This window comes from Globicephala melas, chromosome 10, assembly GCF_963455315.2.
Source record: "Globicephala melas chromosome 10, mGloMel1.2, whole genome shotgun sequence".
NCBI lineage: Eukaryota > Metazoa > Chordata > Mammalia > Artiodactyla > Delphinidae > Globicephala > Globicephala melas.
In genome coordinates, this window is record NC_083323.1 from 47719872 (window position 1) to 47736038 (window position 16167).

The following is a 16167-nucleotide window of genomic DNA, read 5'->3' on the forward strand; positions in this document are numbered from 1 at the left end:
AGAGAAGAGTAGACAGTATGATGAACCCTCATATACTCATCATGGTTAGTAAACTATTCAGATTTTTTTTTTGAATCAATGTTTGGTTTTTCATCGTCCTAGAAGTGTCCATTTTACTTAGATGTTCTAATATACTTGGTCAGAGTTGTATATGGTATTCTACCATATTTTCAATTTATTTCATCTGTTGTCACATCACTTTACTTATTCTAAACATTATGCATTTGAGTGAAATTCCTGGGTTAAATGGTAGATTGTTTATAATATTTGAAAAGGTCAATAAAATAGTTATCCACAAGAACAGAAATAGTCAAAACTTTCCCCAAAGATTGTACCATTTTACATTCCCCAGCAATATGTCCCAGTCACAGTTGCTCCACATCCTCCCAAACATTTGGTTGTTAGTCTTTGATTTTAGCCATTCTGATGGATGTATAGTGGTATCTCATGGTTTTAATTTGCATTCACCATTGACTTGAGCACTTTTCACAGGCACATGGTTAGGTGTGTCTTCAAGAATCATCTGTTGTACTATTTTGTCCACTCTTTAAATTTTTTTTGGCCTTTTTATTATTATTTTTTTTTGCTAATCAAGTGATGCATTTAATGAAAACCACCTAAGATAGTAAAGGAGACATGAGCTAACTGCAGAGAATTTCTGTTGTAGAATACTTCCCCTCCACTACCACGCTGGACACCACTGCAGAGCAAGTCATGGCCAGTGAAGCAGCGGAGCTGGATGTGAGGAAGCTCATTGGCCAGATGCACTGAACTCAACGAGGCACGTGGAGATGAGGAACTTGCAGATGTAATATCCCAGCTAGGTGGATGTGGTTTGGAACCCGTGCTTTGCTGCAAGGGCTAGTAACCCTAGGGCAAGTTATCCAATATCCCCCAAGCAGCCTCATTTGGATCATGTCTGGTTAGACCCTCCTTATTCCAAAAGCAAAAACCAAACCAAAACAAACAAACAACTCCCCCTGAAGACAAATCAATCCCTACAGTCTCACTTTCTCTTCCTTCCTTCAACCCTTTTACAAAGGATAATACAGGGGCGACAGTTCTGAGCTCTCAGGAAATAGGGTCTTAGATGCTTTTGGAGGTTGAGGCTAGAACAGCAGTCTAGAAATTCCTTTCATCTTATGGCACTGATTCAGTTTAGACTTGATCTCTCCTCCTCTCCCTCCACCCGTGCTCTCTCACCCCCAGACGGACATATTGGCATCAAATAGCTCTAGCTTTCAATCTGTACTGGGATTTGCCAGCAGAAGAGACGTTGGTCGTTGTCATCCGTAAGTTCCCACTCCACCACCAGTTTTACAGAGGGGTATCCACTCTTCACGGGTAGTTTATTCAAGTAGCTATAGGTCTTGTCTTTTTCAATGGGGCAGCTGATTCCACTCTTACAACCGTCAAGCTCAGGAATAGGAAAGGGAATGGCGAAACCCATCACATGCCACGCACCATGGCTTTGCTACTTTGAGACTGAGTGCTACTGGTGAACGTGACATTGACACTGTAAGACTGTCCTTTGTGCAGTTGGCAGGGCTGGGTGGAGTATGGATTCACATTCACTTCCTTTATAACTCCGACCCCAGAACCGCAGTCCTTGAAATGCACCGGCTTGGCCAGGGCAGAGGCGCTGAGTGCCAGGAACAGGAACGCGGCGCCCAAGAAACGCATCGCAGCTAAGACTGCAAGCTCAAGGAAAAAAGCGTAAGAGTTCTTTATATATGCTGGACACGAGTTTTTTTAGTCAGTTATCCTTCTGCAAATATTTTCTCCCAGTCTGTGGCTTACTTATTTTCTTAATGTCTTTGAAGAGCAGAGTTTTATATTTTGATGGTCTAAGTAATCAATTTTTTCCTTTATGGTAATTGCTTTCTGTCTCTTGTATAGGAAATCTTTACCTACCCTTGGGTCCCAAAGATATTCTCTATTTTTCTTAAAGGTTTTATGGTTTCAGCGTTTATATTCAGGTTTATAATCCATTTACATCATGTTTTCTCTTAGAGTCACATTCTCTCTTTTGGTCATCTCTCATTTATAAGTCCTACACTCTAGTCAATTCAACATAAATGCTGATTCATAAACATGCATTTACCATTTGTAGGCCTTGCTTATACTGATTTCCTAATCTGTAGTGCCCCACCCTTCTTGTGCTTGTATCTCTGTCTTTGCAAATTCAGTGCATTACCCAGACCCCAGCTCAAATGCTACTTCCTCAGAAACCTCTTAGCTGGAAATAGTTTCTCCCTGCTTGGATTACTTGTATTTTAAAATGGCATTTAAAAATATATTTATTGTATTTCCCCTACTGGAAGGGCTAGATGAGATCTGACTCACTGTGTATTCCCCAATTTATTCACTGCTTGCTGTGTGCCAGATACTATTCTAAGTCTGTACATGCTCCAACTTATTTTAGAGCAGGTTTGCTGAATGAGAGTTAATAAACTAGAAACGTCATCAAAATAAAGAAAATAGCATAATATTATTTTAGAAAACATTCTTGCTATGTTCATCTAATTAACTGTAATATTTTAAAAACACCATATTTTATGATGAGGACTTATATACCTGGCTTAAACATGTATCTACTTTCCATCCTCTTTAAGATTTCAGAGTACTTATGATCACAGGGAAAAAGGATAACAGGAAATTTAATTTCTTATTACATAATAGAGGGACGTTCCTGGAATTCATATGAACAGAAAATTTTAGTTTTTATATAGTTTTATTAATAAACACAGGGAATTATATAATACCTTAAATTTTCAAAGTGTCACCATAATATTCTTAAAAGTACAAAATTAAATGCCTAAATTTCATAAACATTTTCCCCATAAGGCAAAAGAAAAAACCCAGTAATTACAAATATATATATTTTACAGAAAAACTTCCATTTATCATGGAAATTATTGAGATTACAAACAGCAGACGAATTATGACTGAATTTCATATCCTAATGGATCAAGTCCCTGGTCTAGGAGCATTAGAGAGGATTCTCTTAACTTCTGTAGCAATTTCCTTAGTTCTTCCTTAGAAAACACCTGATTTTTAAAAAAGAGAAAAATGTTAAGAATGAGAACAAAAAAGAGTGTGAATTTACAGTCACCTAATCAACCTGATTAGCTTAATGCAAGAAGAAATTCCTCTTTAAGGTTTATGTAGCCAGAGGCCAGTATATTAGGATAGCCCAGGACTTCAAAGCTACTTCTCTGGACCAGTCTATATACTTCAAACTGCTTAGAAATGTATACATATTTTGGATAAAAAAGCACAAACATTAAAACTGGATCCCTACTTTAAGAAAGTCTAAGAACATCTAAAGAATATAAACACATCTCACAAACCTAAATATTATTACAGAGGTTATCAAATCACTAAAATTTAAAAGTGCAAATGCTCTAGAACTTACCAGATACAGCTTGTGGCGCTCAGAGGATACCATATCCGCTAACTGCAGGCATTCCTGATACTGACCGGTACTATGCAATATGGTGTGAAGCAGAAAACACAACATTGGCAGACAAAGCTTTCTCAGTAAAACCATTTGATATGTTCTTTCATGGTCTTCCTCAGCATCCTACAGACAGACATCAAGTAGTCATTCTAACAACTTTAAGCTAAATACCCTTACAAAAAAGTCAACGAATCAAACCAAAAAGCAACAGGTAAAAGCTAAAGTGTTTCTGTAAAGCTTATCATGCTAACTAAAAATAAAACAAGGCAGGGTTTCTATCATGGTATCTTCAGAGGAGTCAGAAGTCTGAAAATGAAAACAGAATGCTTCTGAATTTGTACTTACTATGTTTTAAATAAAAACATGCATAAAAGGTAAAACAGAGACTAGAGCAAAAATCAGAACAGAAAATAATAACCATTGCCCTGGATATATACAGAAGGAAACACAGATACCAGGAGGACTGAGAGGGCTCTTCATACCACCAGCAGTGATTCCTGCTGGGAAGAAGCATCAGGATGAGGGGAGAGGTGCACAGGGAGGACAACTTCATTGCACATATTTTGTTTCTTTAAAGAGAGAATGAATTTATGATGTCTTTGTATAATTTATTAAAAATAGAAAAATTAAAAGAATCTGGGGGGCTTCCCTGGTGGCGCAGTGGTTGAGAGTCCGCCTGCCGATGCAGGGGGCACAGGTTCGTGCCCCGGTCCGGGAAGATTCCACGTGCCGCGGAGCGGCTGGGCCCGTGAGCCATGGCCGCTGAGCCTGCGCGTCCGGAGCCTGTTGCTCCGCAACGGGAGAGGCCAAAACAGTGAGAGGCCCGCGTACCACAAAAAAAAAAAAAAAAAAAGAATGTGAAGATTTGCATGGGACAGAACTAACAGATACATGAGGATAACACTGTAGAGAAAACAGTGAGCATTTCTTTATAAGTATACAGGGGTCTTTTTAAAAATTTTTTTGGTACGCGGGCCTCTCACTGTTGTGGTCTCTCCCATTATGCAGCACAGCCTCCAGACGCGCAGGCTCAGCGGCCATGGCTCACGGGCCCAGCCGCTCCGCGGCAAGTGGGATCTTCCTGGACCGGGGCACGAACCCGTGTCCCCTGCATCGGGAGGCGGACTCTCAACCACTGCACCACCAGGGAAGCCCCAGAACAGACCTTTCATGCCCACTACATTTTCTTATAAAAAATTGAAAACTAAAATAATTAAAATAAAAAGGTACCCAACCACAATAAAATTTCTGAAATAATCTTAAAAATTAGGAGGAAATCCATAGGACTCATAGTGTAAAACAAAACAGAAAACAGGACAAGCAAAAATACCAACTGGTCCTTTGAAAAGCCTAATAAGACACCTAATTAATTAAAAATTTTTTCCTTATGACAATATTAATCACTAAAAATCTCTTCATGTGAGAGACTATAATATTAAATTGCTAAAACATTTTCAAAGGTAGATGTAAGTGGAGGTGTGAAGCAACAGAATGTAATCCGGAAATTATACCAAGGAATAATTGTACTAAATCTGACATAGGTCAGGTTTCCACACATATGAAAAATTAGTGCCAACCTTTTTGTCCTGTTTTGAGATATAGATACATAGAAGCAAATATTAAAACGCATGCTTTGTATGTTCTTAGCTTTAAAAGGGAAAGCACCTTCATTTATTTTCTCAAATAGGAACTTACTACCTTTGGAGGTGGATTTAAAACACCTCAAGGTCTTACTCATAATTCATATTAGTGAATCCTACTAGGGGCCTAGTAAGAATAAGAAGACTGCTTCTTTCTGGGTCACTCCATTTGTGCTCCAATGTACTCTTTCCCCCTATGCTAAAGAAGCAAAGTACCCCTGGCCCCTAGACTCCTTTCCACCTGCTTACTGATAACCTCGTTTCATAGGATGGATTCTGGCACCTGCCTCTCCGAAATCCTGTTGCTGCCAAATATCAGGGTGTGATCTCTTCTGCTGACTATAGACGATTTCCATACCAGTCGGTTGGCTGCTATCAACCATCAACCAACCAGAATCATGCCTGATGGGCCCAGCAATTTGCCACAAGGAAAAGGGAATAAATTGCTCTGCTACAACCTATGATATTTTTCTCATCTGAATAAAAAATCCTGTAAATTTGAAAAATTTGAAAAATTCTGTAAATATATAAAACAGAAAGATTCTTTCCATCAGGGACATGTAGTGCTTTATATGTGAGAAAAGCTCATTAACTGATATGTGTTGATGTGTTTATGTACATATATGTGCATATATGCATATGTACTATTTAGGATAGGGGGTTTGGGGGTGGGGCAGGGTCTCTAAAGAGAGATGACGCTGGAGCAGACTGCTGAAGGAAGGAAGCCATCCATGCAGATATCTGGGGGAAAAGAGCACTCTAGGCAGAAGAACAGCAAAGAGGCCAGAAGGCTAGAGCAAAGTGAGGGGAGAGCAGTAGGATACAAGACTGGGGAGGCAGTCAGGGCCAGCGGATGTGTGATCTTGTAGGTCAAGAAAAGAACTCTGGGTTTTATTCAAAGTGTACCGAGAAGCCATCAGAAGGGTCTGAGTAGGAGAGTCATACCTCTTTGATTTTAAAAGGATTACTAGCTGATCTCTATGAGGAAGGGACTGCGTAAGGAAGAGTGGAAGCAAGGGAAAGACAGTTGAGGCTTCAACTAGAATGTGGTTGAGGCAGAGGCGGCGAAAAGTAGGTAAAGATGAGCTGCCTCCTCCATTCCCCCTGCCATCCCTGTGTGCCACCAGCCTCCAACACGAATGCGCCCGTTCTGCAGTTATGTAAAAAGTGAGGTACAGATGTAAGAGTCAGCATACAAGGCCAGGGCTTTGTTGAACAGCTGTGCCTTGCACATGGTGCTAGCCAGGTGAGTGAGTGGGGGCTGAAATCTAATCCATGCTCCAGTCTACAGGTCATGTGCACTTGGCATGGAATCTATCTGTGTAAGAGAATGGATACCATTTCCTAATTTTTATACAAGTGATATAAGTGCTATCAGAAGCCCTGAATAATTTCCTGCTTTGCTGAGTATGTAAGAGTATTAAGCTAAACTCAACTCAAAATATCATTATTTATCATTTGATTGTTCAAGAAATCTCTTCTTGTTTGGATTAGATTTGAAGACATGATTGAGACTGAATATTGATTTTTAAATGTTTGGTAAAACAAAATGGTATCATTCATAGCCTTCCACTCCTACTCTATTTTTAAAACACTCCAGAGTGTCTGTTTTGTGACTTTCACTATCTTTTTTTAAAATTTATTTATTTGGTTGCTCCGGGTCTTAGTTGCAGCAGGCAGGCTCCTTAGTTGTGGCATGCGAACTCTTCGTTGTGGCATGCATGTGGGATCTAGTTCCCTGACCAGGGATCGAACCCAGGGCCCCTGCATTGGGAGCTTGGAGTCTTAACCACTGCACCACCAGGGAAGTCCCTAATCTAAGATTAATTAATACTTAGAATAACAAAGATTTATGTATAAATAAGGCATCAAGTCTTTTCAAACCTTAAATACCATTTAATTAGCATTTTGCAACACTAAAATTTTATCTTCGTGAGCAGCAGCATGAAATAGAAGAGAAAACCCAAGGAACCTACTAAAGGTTCAAAACTATTTATGAAGTCAGCAGAGTTACTGTATCAGGAATAGTAGCAAATAGGGGCTCAAATCTAGTCTCCTGTCCCTAATGTTTTTGCTTCTGGTCAAAAAGGGAAGCCAGAGGAACTAGAAAAATGTAGTAGCAAAAAACAAAACAAAACAAACAATAAAAAAGGAGTGATGATCGCTTCTCAACCTTTTGGCTAAGATCAAGTGTGAAAAAGGAGTGACTATACTAAGATTCAGGGAATGCAAAAGGGAAGATACCAAACATACTCCTGTGATTTTTCTGTTCAAAATAATATACCTAATATCCAAGAATCCAGCATTTACAATCCTTGGACAGATCATCAGGTCTGCAGAGGTAAAACTGAGTTACTCCATGTTTCTGTCATGCCCCATGAGCAAGCCTCAATGCCTTTCCCTCACACCATTATTACCTGCAGCATCCTTCCTTTCTCCCACCTCAGCTCATCCAAATTTACCCAGTTCGTTCAAGATTCAGTCAAATGCTACACCTTTCAAGCATTCTGTCCAGATCTCTTCCAGGTAGAAGGAACCTTTTCTTTTCCTAAGCTCACAAAATGCTTCATCTGTGCTTTTCTTATGGTATTTATTACTTCTGTAACTGGTTTCTCAACCCAGGCTACACATTAAAGCTCTCCAGATAGGGCTTCCCTGGTGGCGCAGCGGTTGAGAGTCCGCCCGCCGATGCGGGCGACGCGGGTTCGTGCCCCGGTCCGGGAGGATCCCACATGCCGTGGAGCAGCTGGGCCTGTGGGCCGTGGCCGCTGGGTCTGCACATCTGGAGCCTGTGCTCCACAACGGGAGAGGCCACACTAGTGAGAGGCCCATGTACCGCAAAAAAAAAGCCAGCCAGCCCTATCTCAGACCAATTAACCCAGAATCTCTGGAAGTGGAACCCGGTATTTTTTTTTTAGTATTTAAAAAGATATTTTATTTGAAAATCATTTCAAACAAACTAAATTACCACAATAGTACAAAGAATATCTCAATACCCTCACCCTTTGTTCAGTCTTTGCCCTGTTTGCTTTATGATTTGCATCTGTATGTGTATCTATAAATACATTTTTTTAACCCTTTGAGGGCAAGCTGCATAATCATGTTCCCTCACCTCTAAATACTTCAGTGTTTACTTCCTAATAAAGAGAAGTTTCTCTAATATAATCACAATGCAGTTAACGATGTCAGGAAATTTAACAGTGACGTAATATCTTAACATCACTGACTCAACACTCTCCTTTATAGCATCTTTCTTCCTCCAATGCAGGAGCCAGTTTAGGATCACATACTACATTTAACTGTCATGTCTTTTCAGGACTCTTTTTTTTTTAATGCAATTTTTAAAGGCAACATTCCATTTACAGGTATTACAAAATACTGGTTATATTCCCCATACTGTACAGTATGTCCTTGTAGCCTATCTTACACCCAACAGTTCCTACCTCCCCCTCCACAACCCCTATGTTGCCCCTCCCTCCCCACTCCCCACTAGTGGTAACCACTAGTGGAACCAAACCAGTATTTTTTAAAAGTTCTCCAGATCATTTAAATGGACAGCTCAGAGGTGAGAACCACTGCTTTATATATGCCTTACTCATTCTACTAGACTTATCTTCATATCCATAAATTGAGTTGAATAAATATATAATTAATTTTTAGGTCCAGAACTTTAAAAAATTAGATTTGGGACTTCCCTGGTGGCACAGTGGTTAAGACTCCACGCTCCCAAAACAGGGGGCCTGGGTTCGATTCCTGGTCAGGGAACTAGAGCCCCCATGCATGCTGCAACTAGGAGTTCACATGCCACAACTAAGGAGCCCACTGGCTGCAACTAAGGAGCCCACCTGCTGCAACTAAGAACCAGCACAATCAAATAAATACATAAATTTTTTTTTAAAAATCAGATTTTACTACCCTAAGTGAACATATTAAATATGGAAAAATAGTTTACCCAAGAGTCAAACATTTCTATATTCCCTAACTAGTATTTCAGGTTAAATTATGGGATGTTTAGTTATAAGTACAAAGGTTATATAGGATCTGTAGCTGCTCCTATTCAAAAAACTTTTAAAAAAAGACATTATTTTTGCTTTTAGCTATAAACAATGCACACAGCTTACCTCTCTAACATCCACCATCCACCCTCCATCAACAAACAACAAGACATTGTACATTTTCTCCTTCACATCAGCAGTTAGGGCATCCAAATGCCCTTTCCAAATACCATAATCCATCTGCAAAACAAACATAAGGCAGATATATAACAGACTATAATGTATCTGTAAAGTACAGACAGGAATATACATATATGGAACATCATTCTAAAGAGTTGACATTCAGTAAGCCAAATATAAAAACAAACATCGACAGATTGCAGTTCAATAAAACGCTAAAATGTTAACCATGTAAATGAGCACTATTGTCACCTGAAGGTATGTTTCATGTTTGGTTAATTATCTACAGAAAAGTAACTAAAGGGATGGCTTTTTTTCAGAGTAGAACAGTAGTAAGGAAGATCACTTGTTATAATAGGAATATAACTGCTGAAAAAATGATCTCTTTAAATATATGACATGTATTTTTGAGATGCAATAGAATGTCTCATCTACATTCAACTTACTTCATATTTCTTTTCTTTGTGTTCATGAGCCACTTTCTCAGTAAAAGTTGCTTGAGGTGTCAAAGTAGGTTTTTGTGGAGCTGAATTCATATGCTTAAACCACTCATTAAAGGTTTCATGGGCTTCCTAAAATGCAAAATAAAAGAGAAATACAAAACAAAAAACTGTTCACATATGTTCAACAAAGTTTTTAAAAATTTGATTCTTAGAAATAATTTTTCAGTAGCAAGAAGTAAAATCGTTTAATATTTCCTTTTTATACAAAAAAAAATCATGGTGAATAAGTGTTTTGTTTGTGATGTTCACATAGTTACTTGTCTGTCTTCTTGACGAGCCTATTAGCTTCTAGAGGGCAAGGATAGAAAGACATCCAGAATTAGTCCTAGAACCTAGCCAATCACTTCATTATTTGTTGAATGAATTTTGAATGAGTATGTTGTTTAGTCACAATACAGAATATCTTGCTTTTTTCAGTTACTGCCAAAAGCAGAAATGTTAAAGTTGAGAGAAGCATTCAAAGAATCTTAAGAAAACATACATTTCAGACATCACACACACTATCTACCATGTGAAATGTTCTTAGTTGGTTAGCACTGATTAGAGGCTCATGCAAATGAAGACCAGGTCTTGTCTTCAAAGTTCTTATGGATCAGTCAGTCCCACAGTCGCAAGGGAGCTAAGATAATGAGTCAATCACCACTTCTGGAAAAACAGTTCAAGGTCTGAGAGTGAATCAGGAAAGTCATCATAAAGAAAGGTTTTGTGGTTTTTACAATCTCACCAAGTAAGCTCTAATGCACAAGTGTTCTCGGATAGCGTTATCATCTTCAGCAGGAAGTGGGCTCTCCATTCCTTGTTCCTCCCACTGGTTATAGATTTCTGCTATTGAATCCTGAGGAATTTTCACAAATACTTCTTTTGCAGCTTCGTGCTTTTTTGATGCTGTGAAAAAGATATACAGTTTTTCAATACATATGGATTTCCGTGTAATGGTTTCTAAAGGAATCAAATTATTGGTTTGCAACTTTCACAGCTACCTGTAACCATTTCATGTCTCAAGGTACTTCTGTTAAAGGTCTGGGTGATCTCTCTACTTAATGGCTGGGCTTTTCCTTATCTCAATGTAACAGTCACAAAAGGATTCATTAAATGCAATTACTTTTACATACTTTTCTGTGCCTTAAAAAAAGGCAATTCAATTTTTTCAAAGCCTTGAGATTATATGCAAAATTGAGTAGGATATGAAAAGTCACTATTAAATATGTTTTGTTTCACAATACCAGCCGTAACAGTGGCTGTTTTGTACGTTACCCTACTGGAAGGGTTGGAAAAACAAACAACAAAGTTCTAGAACAGAACAAAAACTTAAAAAAAAAAAGAATATAAAAATACAGCATACCCAAGAATTTCCTCATTATGGCATTGCCTTGTTTTAGTGCTTCCGCCCTCTGCGATGGGTCAAATACCAACCAGTCAATTACATCGATTTTTAAACGGTCCTCCTATTCATTTAATTGGAAAAAAGAAATGTCAACTGTGTTTTTTCTACGATATTCTACAAATTAGTAGAACCAGCTTATGTCTGTACTTCTAGTGAATATTTTCCCTCAGGTTATACAAAATAATGAAAGAAAATAGCTTTTCTCAGTTTATTTTCACATTTAATAGGTCTCTATTAAATTATAGAAAAAACTTACCGGACTGTGAATCTGGAATTATATATGTGATGTCCCACCAACTTCATCATGTAATTCCTTTAAGTGCTACTCTAAAATTTTTTTCTTTCCTAGATAAAACTTTCTATTCTTTTCTGAAAATAGGAATAAGTAAGCTACATAAAAGTTAGTGATTGATCGGGACTTCCCTGGGGGTCCAGTGGTAAAGAATCCACCTTCCAATGCAGGAAACTAAGATCCCACATGCTGCAGAGCAACTAAGCCCACGTGTCTCAATGAGAGAGCCCGTGTGCCGCAGACTACAGAGCCCATGCACTCTGGAGCCCACACGGCATAAACAGAGAGAGAAAACCCACATGTCACAACTAGAGAGAAGCCCACGTACCAAAACGAAGAGCCCACCCGCCACAACGAAAAGATGCCACAATGAAAAGATCCCGAGTGCCGCAACTAAGACCCGACTCAGCCAAAAAACAAAAAAAGTGACTGATCAAGTATCTAGAATAATCTGATGAGCAAAAATCCAATGCTCAGGTTTTTTCCATTAAAGAAACTTCCCTTAACATAATACTACTATTAAGCAATTCCTTACACAAGACCTTAAGTTTGCTGCCAATTTTTATAACTTGGCTGACAAAGAAAAATTCTTTAAAAAAGAAAGAAGCCAGAGTATTTTAAGGTAGAAGTTCACAAAAGCATAACATGAGGGATTATCAGGAGTTATATAACACACCTCTCTCTTCCCCTCATGTTACCTCAGTAGTGCCAGTATCTAGGGCTGGGGCCAGGTCATGATGACTGAATTCACCATTATCTTTCTTCCGAATATTCTCAACTACGGTTTTTGTTATAGTTGCAATATCCAAATCTAAAGAATTTTTTGAAGAAACAAAAACAAGAATTAATCGTTCACACTAATATCCTCTAAACAGTCACAATGATGTGGTAAATTTGGGATAACACTTCTTTAAAAATATGTAAAATATGAAAGACATTATAAAAGAAAATGCCAAAATTAAAAGATATTTCACACGAGTTACAGTATAGGTTATTTCATTCCTAAAACAGAATTTCACTGAAAACCTCATTCCTTTTCACCTCGTAAGAGAAATAGGATTTAAAACTAGAAGGCTAAATGTTACTAAAGCCAAAATGATAATCTGCCTACAAAGCCCAGTAGATGTTCTCAACCATTTTTACCTGCTTCTTTAGCCAGCTCCAGGCAATGGTGGCGCTGTTCAAATTCTGTAACACCTTCCAAAAATAATGCATACTGGGCAACAGCGAGGTCTTGAGGCAAATGACAGGTATAAAATGCTATGAGATTTGTATGTTTCTCATTTATTAAAAGCTAAAAAACAAAAAAGGATCAAAGTATGTCAATAATTAAACAAGTTCTAGGATCAACAGTGCTTTTTAAAAAGTTCACTTCAAAATTTCAAATATATTTAGGAGAGATTCATACAGATATAGATTTGTGCTGCTAAACAGAATTTTAAATTCCAAAAGAAAGTATTTATGACAATTAAAAGAACTTTATGGATTTTGATGACTCTCCTGCCACTAGATATTAAAATATTATCATTCTGATTTTTGTTTTCATTAAAATGGTAAAAAAATATATATAATTGTGGTTTCTCAAAGTTTACCTGTATGTATGTCTTTAAAACCTCAATGGAAACTTCTTCCTTAATAGGAAATAAGATATAATTATTAAATTATAAATACAACTGCTTATGTGTACCAGCAATATATCTAATAAAAATTCCGCTATGATTTAATGACTTTTAATACTTACCACTGAGCAATAACTACATGCAATAACTAAGTGCTTAGCAAAGTTCATGTATTGCCTTACCCTAACTCTTTGTGGGTAGTTACTATTATTGTTCACATTTTACAGAGGAAGAAACTAAGACCTAAGGAGATTTACCCAGAATTACACAGCTAGAAGCTGCTGAGTAAGAATATGAATCCAGGATTCTTACTCCAAAACCCAAGCTTTCAACTACTGCATCATTCTGCCTTCTACATGTACTCTGACCAAAGTGTTACCATTTAGGACAGAAGAAAAAGAAAAAAGAAAACAAAGGTTTAAGATCTCAGAGAACTTAGTCTGGCTCAGTTACCTTAGCTGGTTGATTTAGAGTTGGGTACTAATGAGGATTAAAGTTATAAATTGTCCAAAATCCAGGTAACCACCAGCATTCTGCAGCCACAGATTAGAACCCTAACAAGTAACCTGCAGTGAATCATCATCGAGTGATCATATGAGACTATGGTCACCATTTCCAGAAAACAACCACCAAAAAGTAGCATGTTTTCCTGACAATAGGTGTATAAAGCATCAATCTTGCAGAGAAGGGTATACAGCTCATTTTTATTTACTTTGGTCTGTAGTCCCAGAGTGCGGAAAAACAAAATGAGGTGAGTCATGAAGCGAAGGAGGTGTCCAGGTAGATTGTTTCTGCTTTTGGAAAGCCATTTGCTAAATTCATCCATCAGACCTATAAGCAATCAAAGCAAAGATGCAACAATAGGGATAAAAATCAAAAGAAGAGATATAAACACTATCCAAGGACATTTACTGTATTCCTATACCACTACCAGTTCACTATCTCATTGTTAAGAACCATCATATAAAACAGACTCTGGATTAAATTCAAACTTTATTTTCTAAAAATTAAGTAAATAGTTGCATTCAGATACGTTGGTATTTATAGAGATGACAAAATGTGGTAAGTCATATGCACTGTTTTGATAACTTTTTACAAAATTACTAAAGAAAACAAAGAACTCATACAAAGTGAAATAAAATATATCTTACCATCAATGTCTCCCAGGATAAGGAATTTTTGAACTATATGATAATGTTCTTGATTCTCTTCCAGAACTCTCTGAAAAAGTTTTTACATTTTCCATAAATCTACTATGGTCATTCTGCAGTATGTACTCATTGGTAAGCTAAAAATGTCAACTTTTGAAGGAACATATACAAAGAAAAAGCTGGAGATGAAGGGTCTTAGGAGACCAAAATAAAGTAAAACATGAGAAAGATACTGCCCTTGGAAATATATACTCAAGGCTCAACGTTATCTTTGAAAGCAGAGAATTGCGATAAAACAATTTAATCTCTGTGAATGTTAAGAAACTTTTATTTTTTATATTTTACTATAGTTTTCCTTGGCAGTCCGTGGTGAACCAGAAAAGAAGGGCACATGTGACCAAATCAAAATAAACTGTAAGATTTCCTTCAACATAAACAGTGGTTCTTGAAAGCATTCTTTGGGTATTCTCTTCTGCAAATGGCACCAAAAGTAACAAAACCAATCAAAATAGTGATTAGGCACAGAGCAGACAAAATTTACAAGTAACCTGCTGTTGGATTTTTTTCTGAAGCAAATAATTCATATATTTTTGGTCAAATATATTTTGATTTTTATTTGTCTAAATTTTCTTCCAATATTTTTTCTTTTTTACATTCAAATGTTTGCTCCCTCTGGAACTGATTTTAATACATGGCATGAAGCAGAGATCTAGCTTTGTTCTCTTCCAGATGGAAAGTCAATTATGTCCATACCATGTATGTAAATAAACCATCCCTCTTACTCTGAAAGGAAACGTCATCTCTGTCATCTACAACTATTAAGTTCTCATATATATTTGGATCTAATATGGATTTTCATATCCCGATGATCTATTTATTCCTGTGACAATTCGATACTGTTTTATTGTATCTTTATATTGTTTTATTATTGAGGAAGGCAAATACCCTATTAATTATTGTTCTTTTCTCGCCATTCTCACTTATTCTTCTACTTGGAAATTTTCTGTTCAGAAATAATGCCCCAAAGCATTAGGTTTCAATGTTAATTTTGGAATGGCTGAGATTTATATCAAATCACCTCATCCAGGAATGTGGTATATCTATTTATTTGTGTCTTTCAATAGGATTCTATAGCTTTTTATGAAGGTCCTCAAACCCTTGGTTAATTTTATTCCTGGGTATCTTATAGTTTTGGTCAATAATTTAAATGGGACTTTTGCAGGGAGCTAAATCCTTTTCTAACTAGCTGTAACAATTACAAAAAGGATATGATTTTTTTCATAACTCTGTCTTGAATTTAGATACTTTAAAAATTCTCTTATTAATTCTAGTAACTTACTGCATCTTGAGTTTCTAGATTTACACTCTCATCATATGTAAATGCTCCCCCGTTTCTAAATTTGTATCTATTCCTTGACTTTCTCGTTTTATTTTCATTCATTGGAATCTCCAAAACAACAGACTGGCAAAAAAACACTTGCTAGAGAAAGCACTACATTTTTTTTTACTATACAAAGAACTCTTATACAATAATAAGGAAAAAATAAAATCCAACAGAAAAATAGGTGAAAGCTCTAAATAGGAAATTAAAAAATGGTCAATAAACAGGAAAATTTGCTCAGCCTTATGAATAGACAGGGAAATATGAGAAGAACAGTGAGTTTCTATTTCCCAGCTAATCTGATGGATTAGCAAAAAATAAAAAAAACTGTGATATCTGGGACTAGTGAGAATGCAGGGAAATGGCCACATTAATAAATTACTTGTAGGAGTATGAATTAATTGCTACAACAAGGAAATTAACTTAATATACATATACCCTTTAACCCAACATTCCTGCTTTCAGGAAACTTGTAAAGAAACAGGACTAGTAGATAAGCATAAAAAAATAAGAATAAATAAATAAGAATGTTCATTGCAGTGCTAGAAGCAACCTAAAT

The 16167-nt window shown here is 37.0% G+C and overlaps 1 protein-coding gene and 1 pseudogene across 8 annotated transcripts in view; both read right to left on the bottom strand.

The window, feature by feature from the left end:
* Positions 1 to 146: 146 nt before the first annotated feature.
* Positions 147 to 1722, bottom strand: LOC115858480 (NPC intracellular cholesterol transporter 2 pseudogene; annotated as a pseudogene).
* A 993-nt stretch (positions 1723 to 2715) lies between these two features.
* Positions 2716 to 16167, bottom strand: part of NUP107 (nucleoporin 107) — a 44319-nt gene continuing 30867 nt past the window's right edge. For 5 of the 8 annotated variants that reach the window (XM_060306257.2, XM_060306256.2, XM_060306258.2 and 2 more), the window contains 12 exons: positions 14228 to 14297; positions 13789 to 13907; positions 13050 to 13088; positions 12601 to 12751; positions 12156 to 12268; positions 11124 to 11226; positions 10506 to 10666; positions 9725 to 9850; positions 9225 to 9338; positions 3946 to 4032; positions 3419 to 3586; positions 2716 to 3050 (listed from right to left, as the gene is read on the bottom strand). In XM_060306257.2, coding sequence (XP_060162240.1) covers positions 2943 to 3050; positions 3419 to 3586; positions 3946 to 4032; positions 9225 to 9338; positions 9725 to 9850; positions 10506 to 10666; positions 11124 to 11226; positions 12156 to 12268; positions 12601 to 12751; positions 13050 to 13088; positions 13789 to 13907; positions 14228 to 14297 — 1359 coding nt within the window. In that variant the 3' untranslated portion in view covers positions 2716 to 2942. Of the gene's footprint in view, positions 3051 to 3418; positions 3587 to 3918; positions 4033 to 9224; positions 9339 to 9724; positions 9851 to 10505; positions 10667 to 11123; positions 11227 to 12155; positions 12269 to 12600; positions 12752 to 13049; positions 13089 to 13788; positions 13908 to 14227; positions 14298 to 16167 lie in introns of those variants that run through there. The other 3 variants (XM_030866342.3, XM_030866341.3, XM_060306259.1) reach the window with 2 other exon arrangements.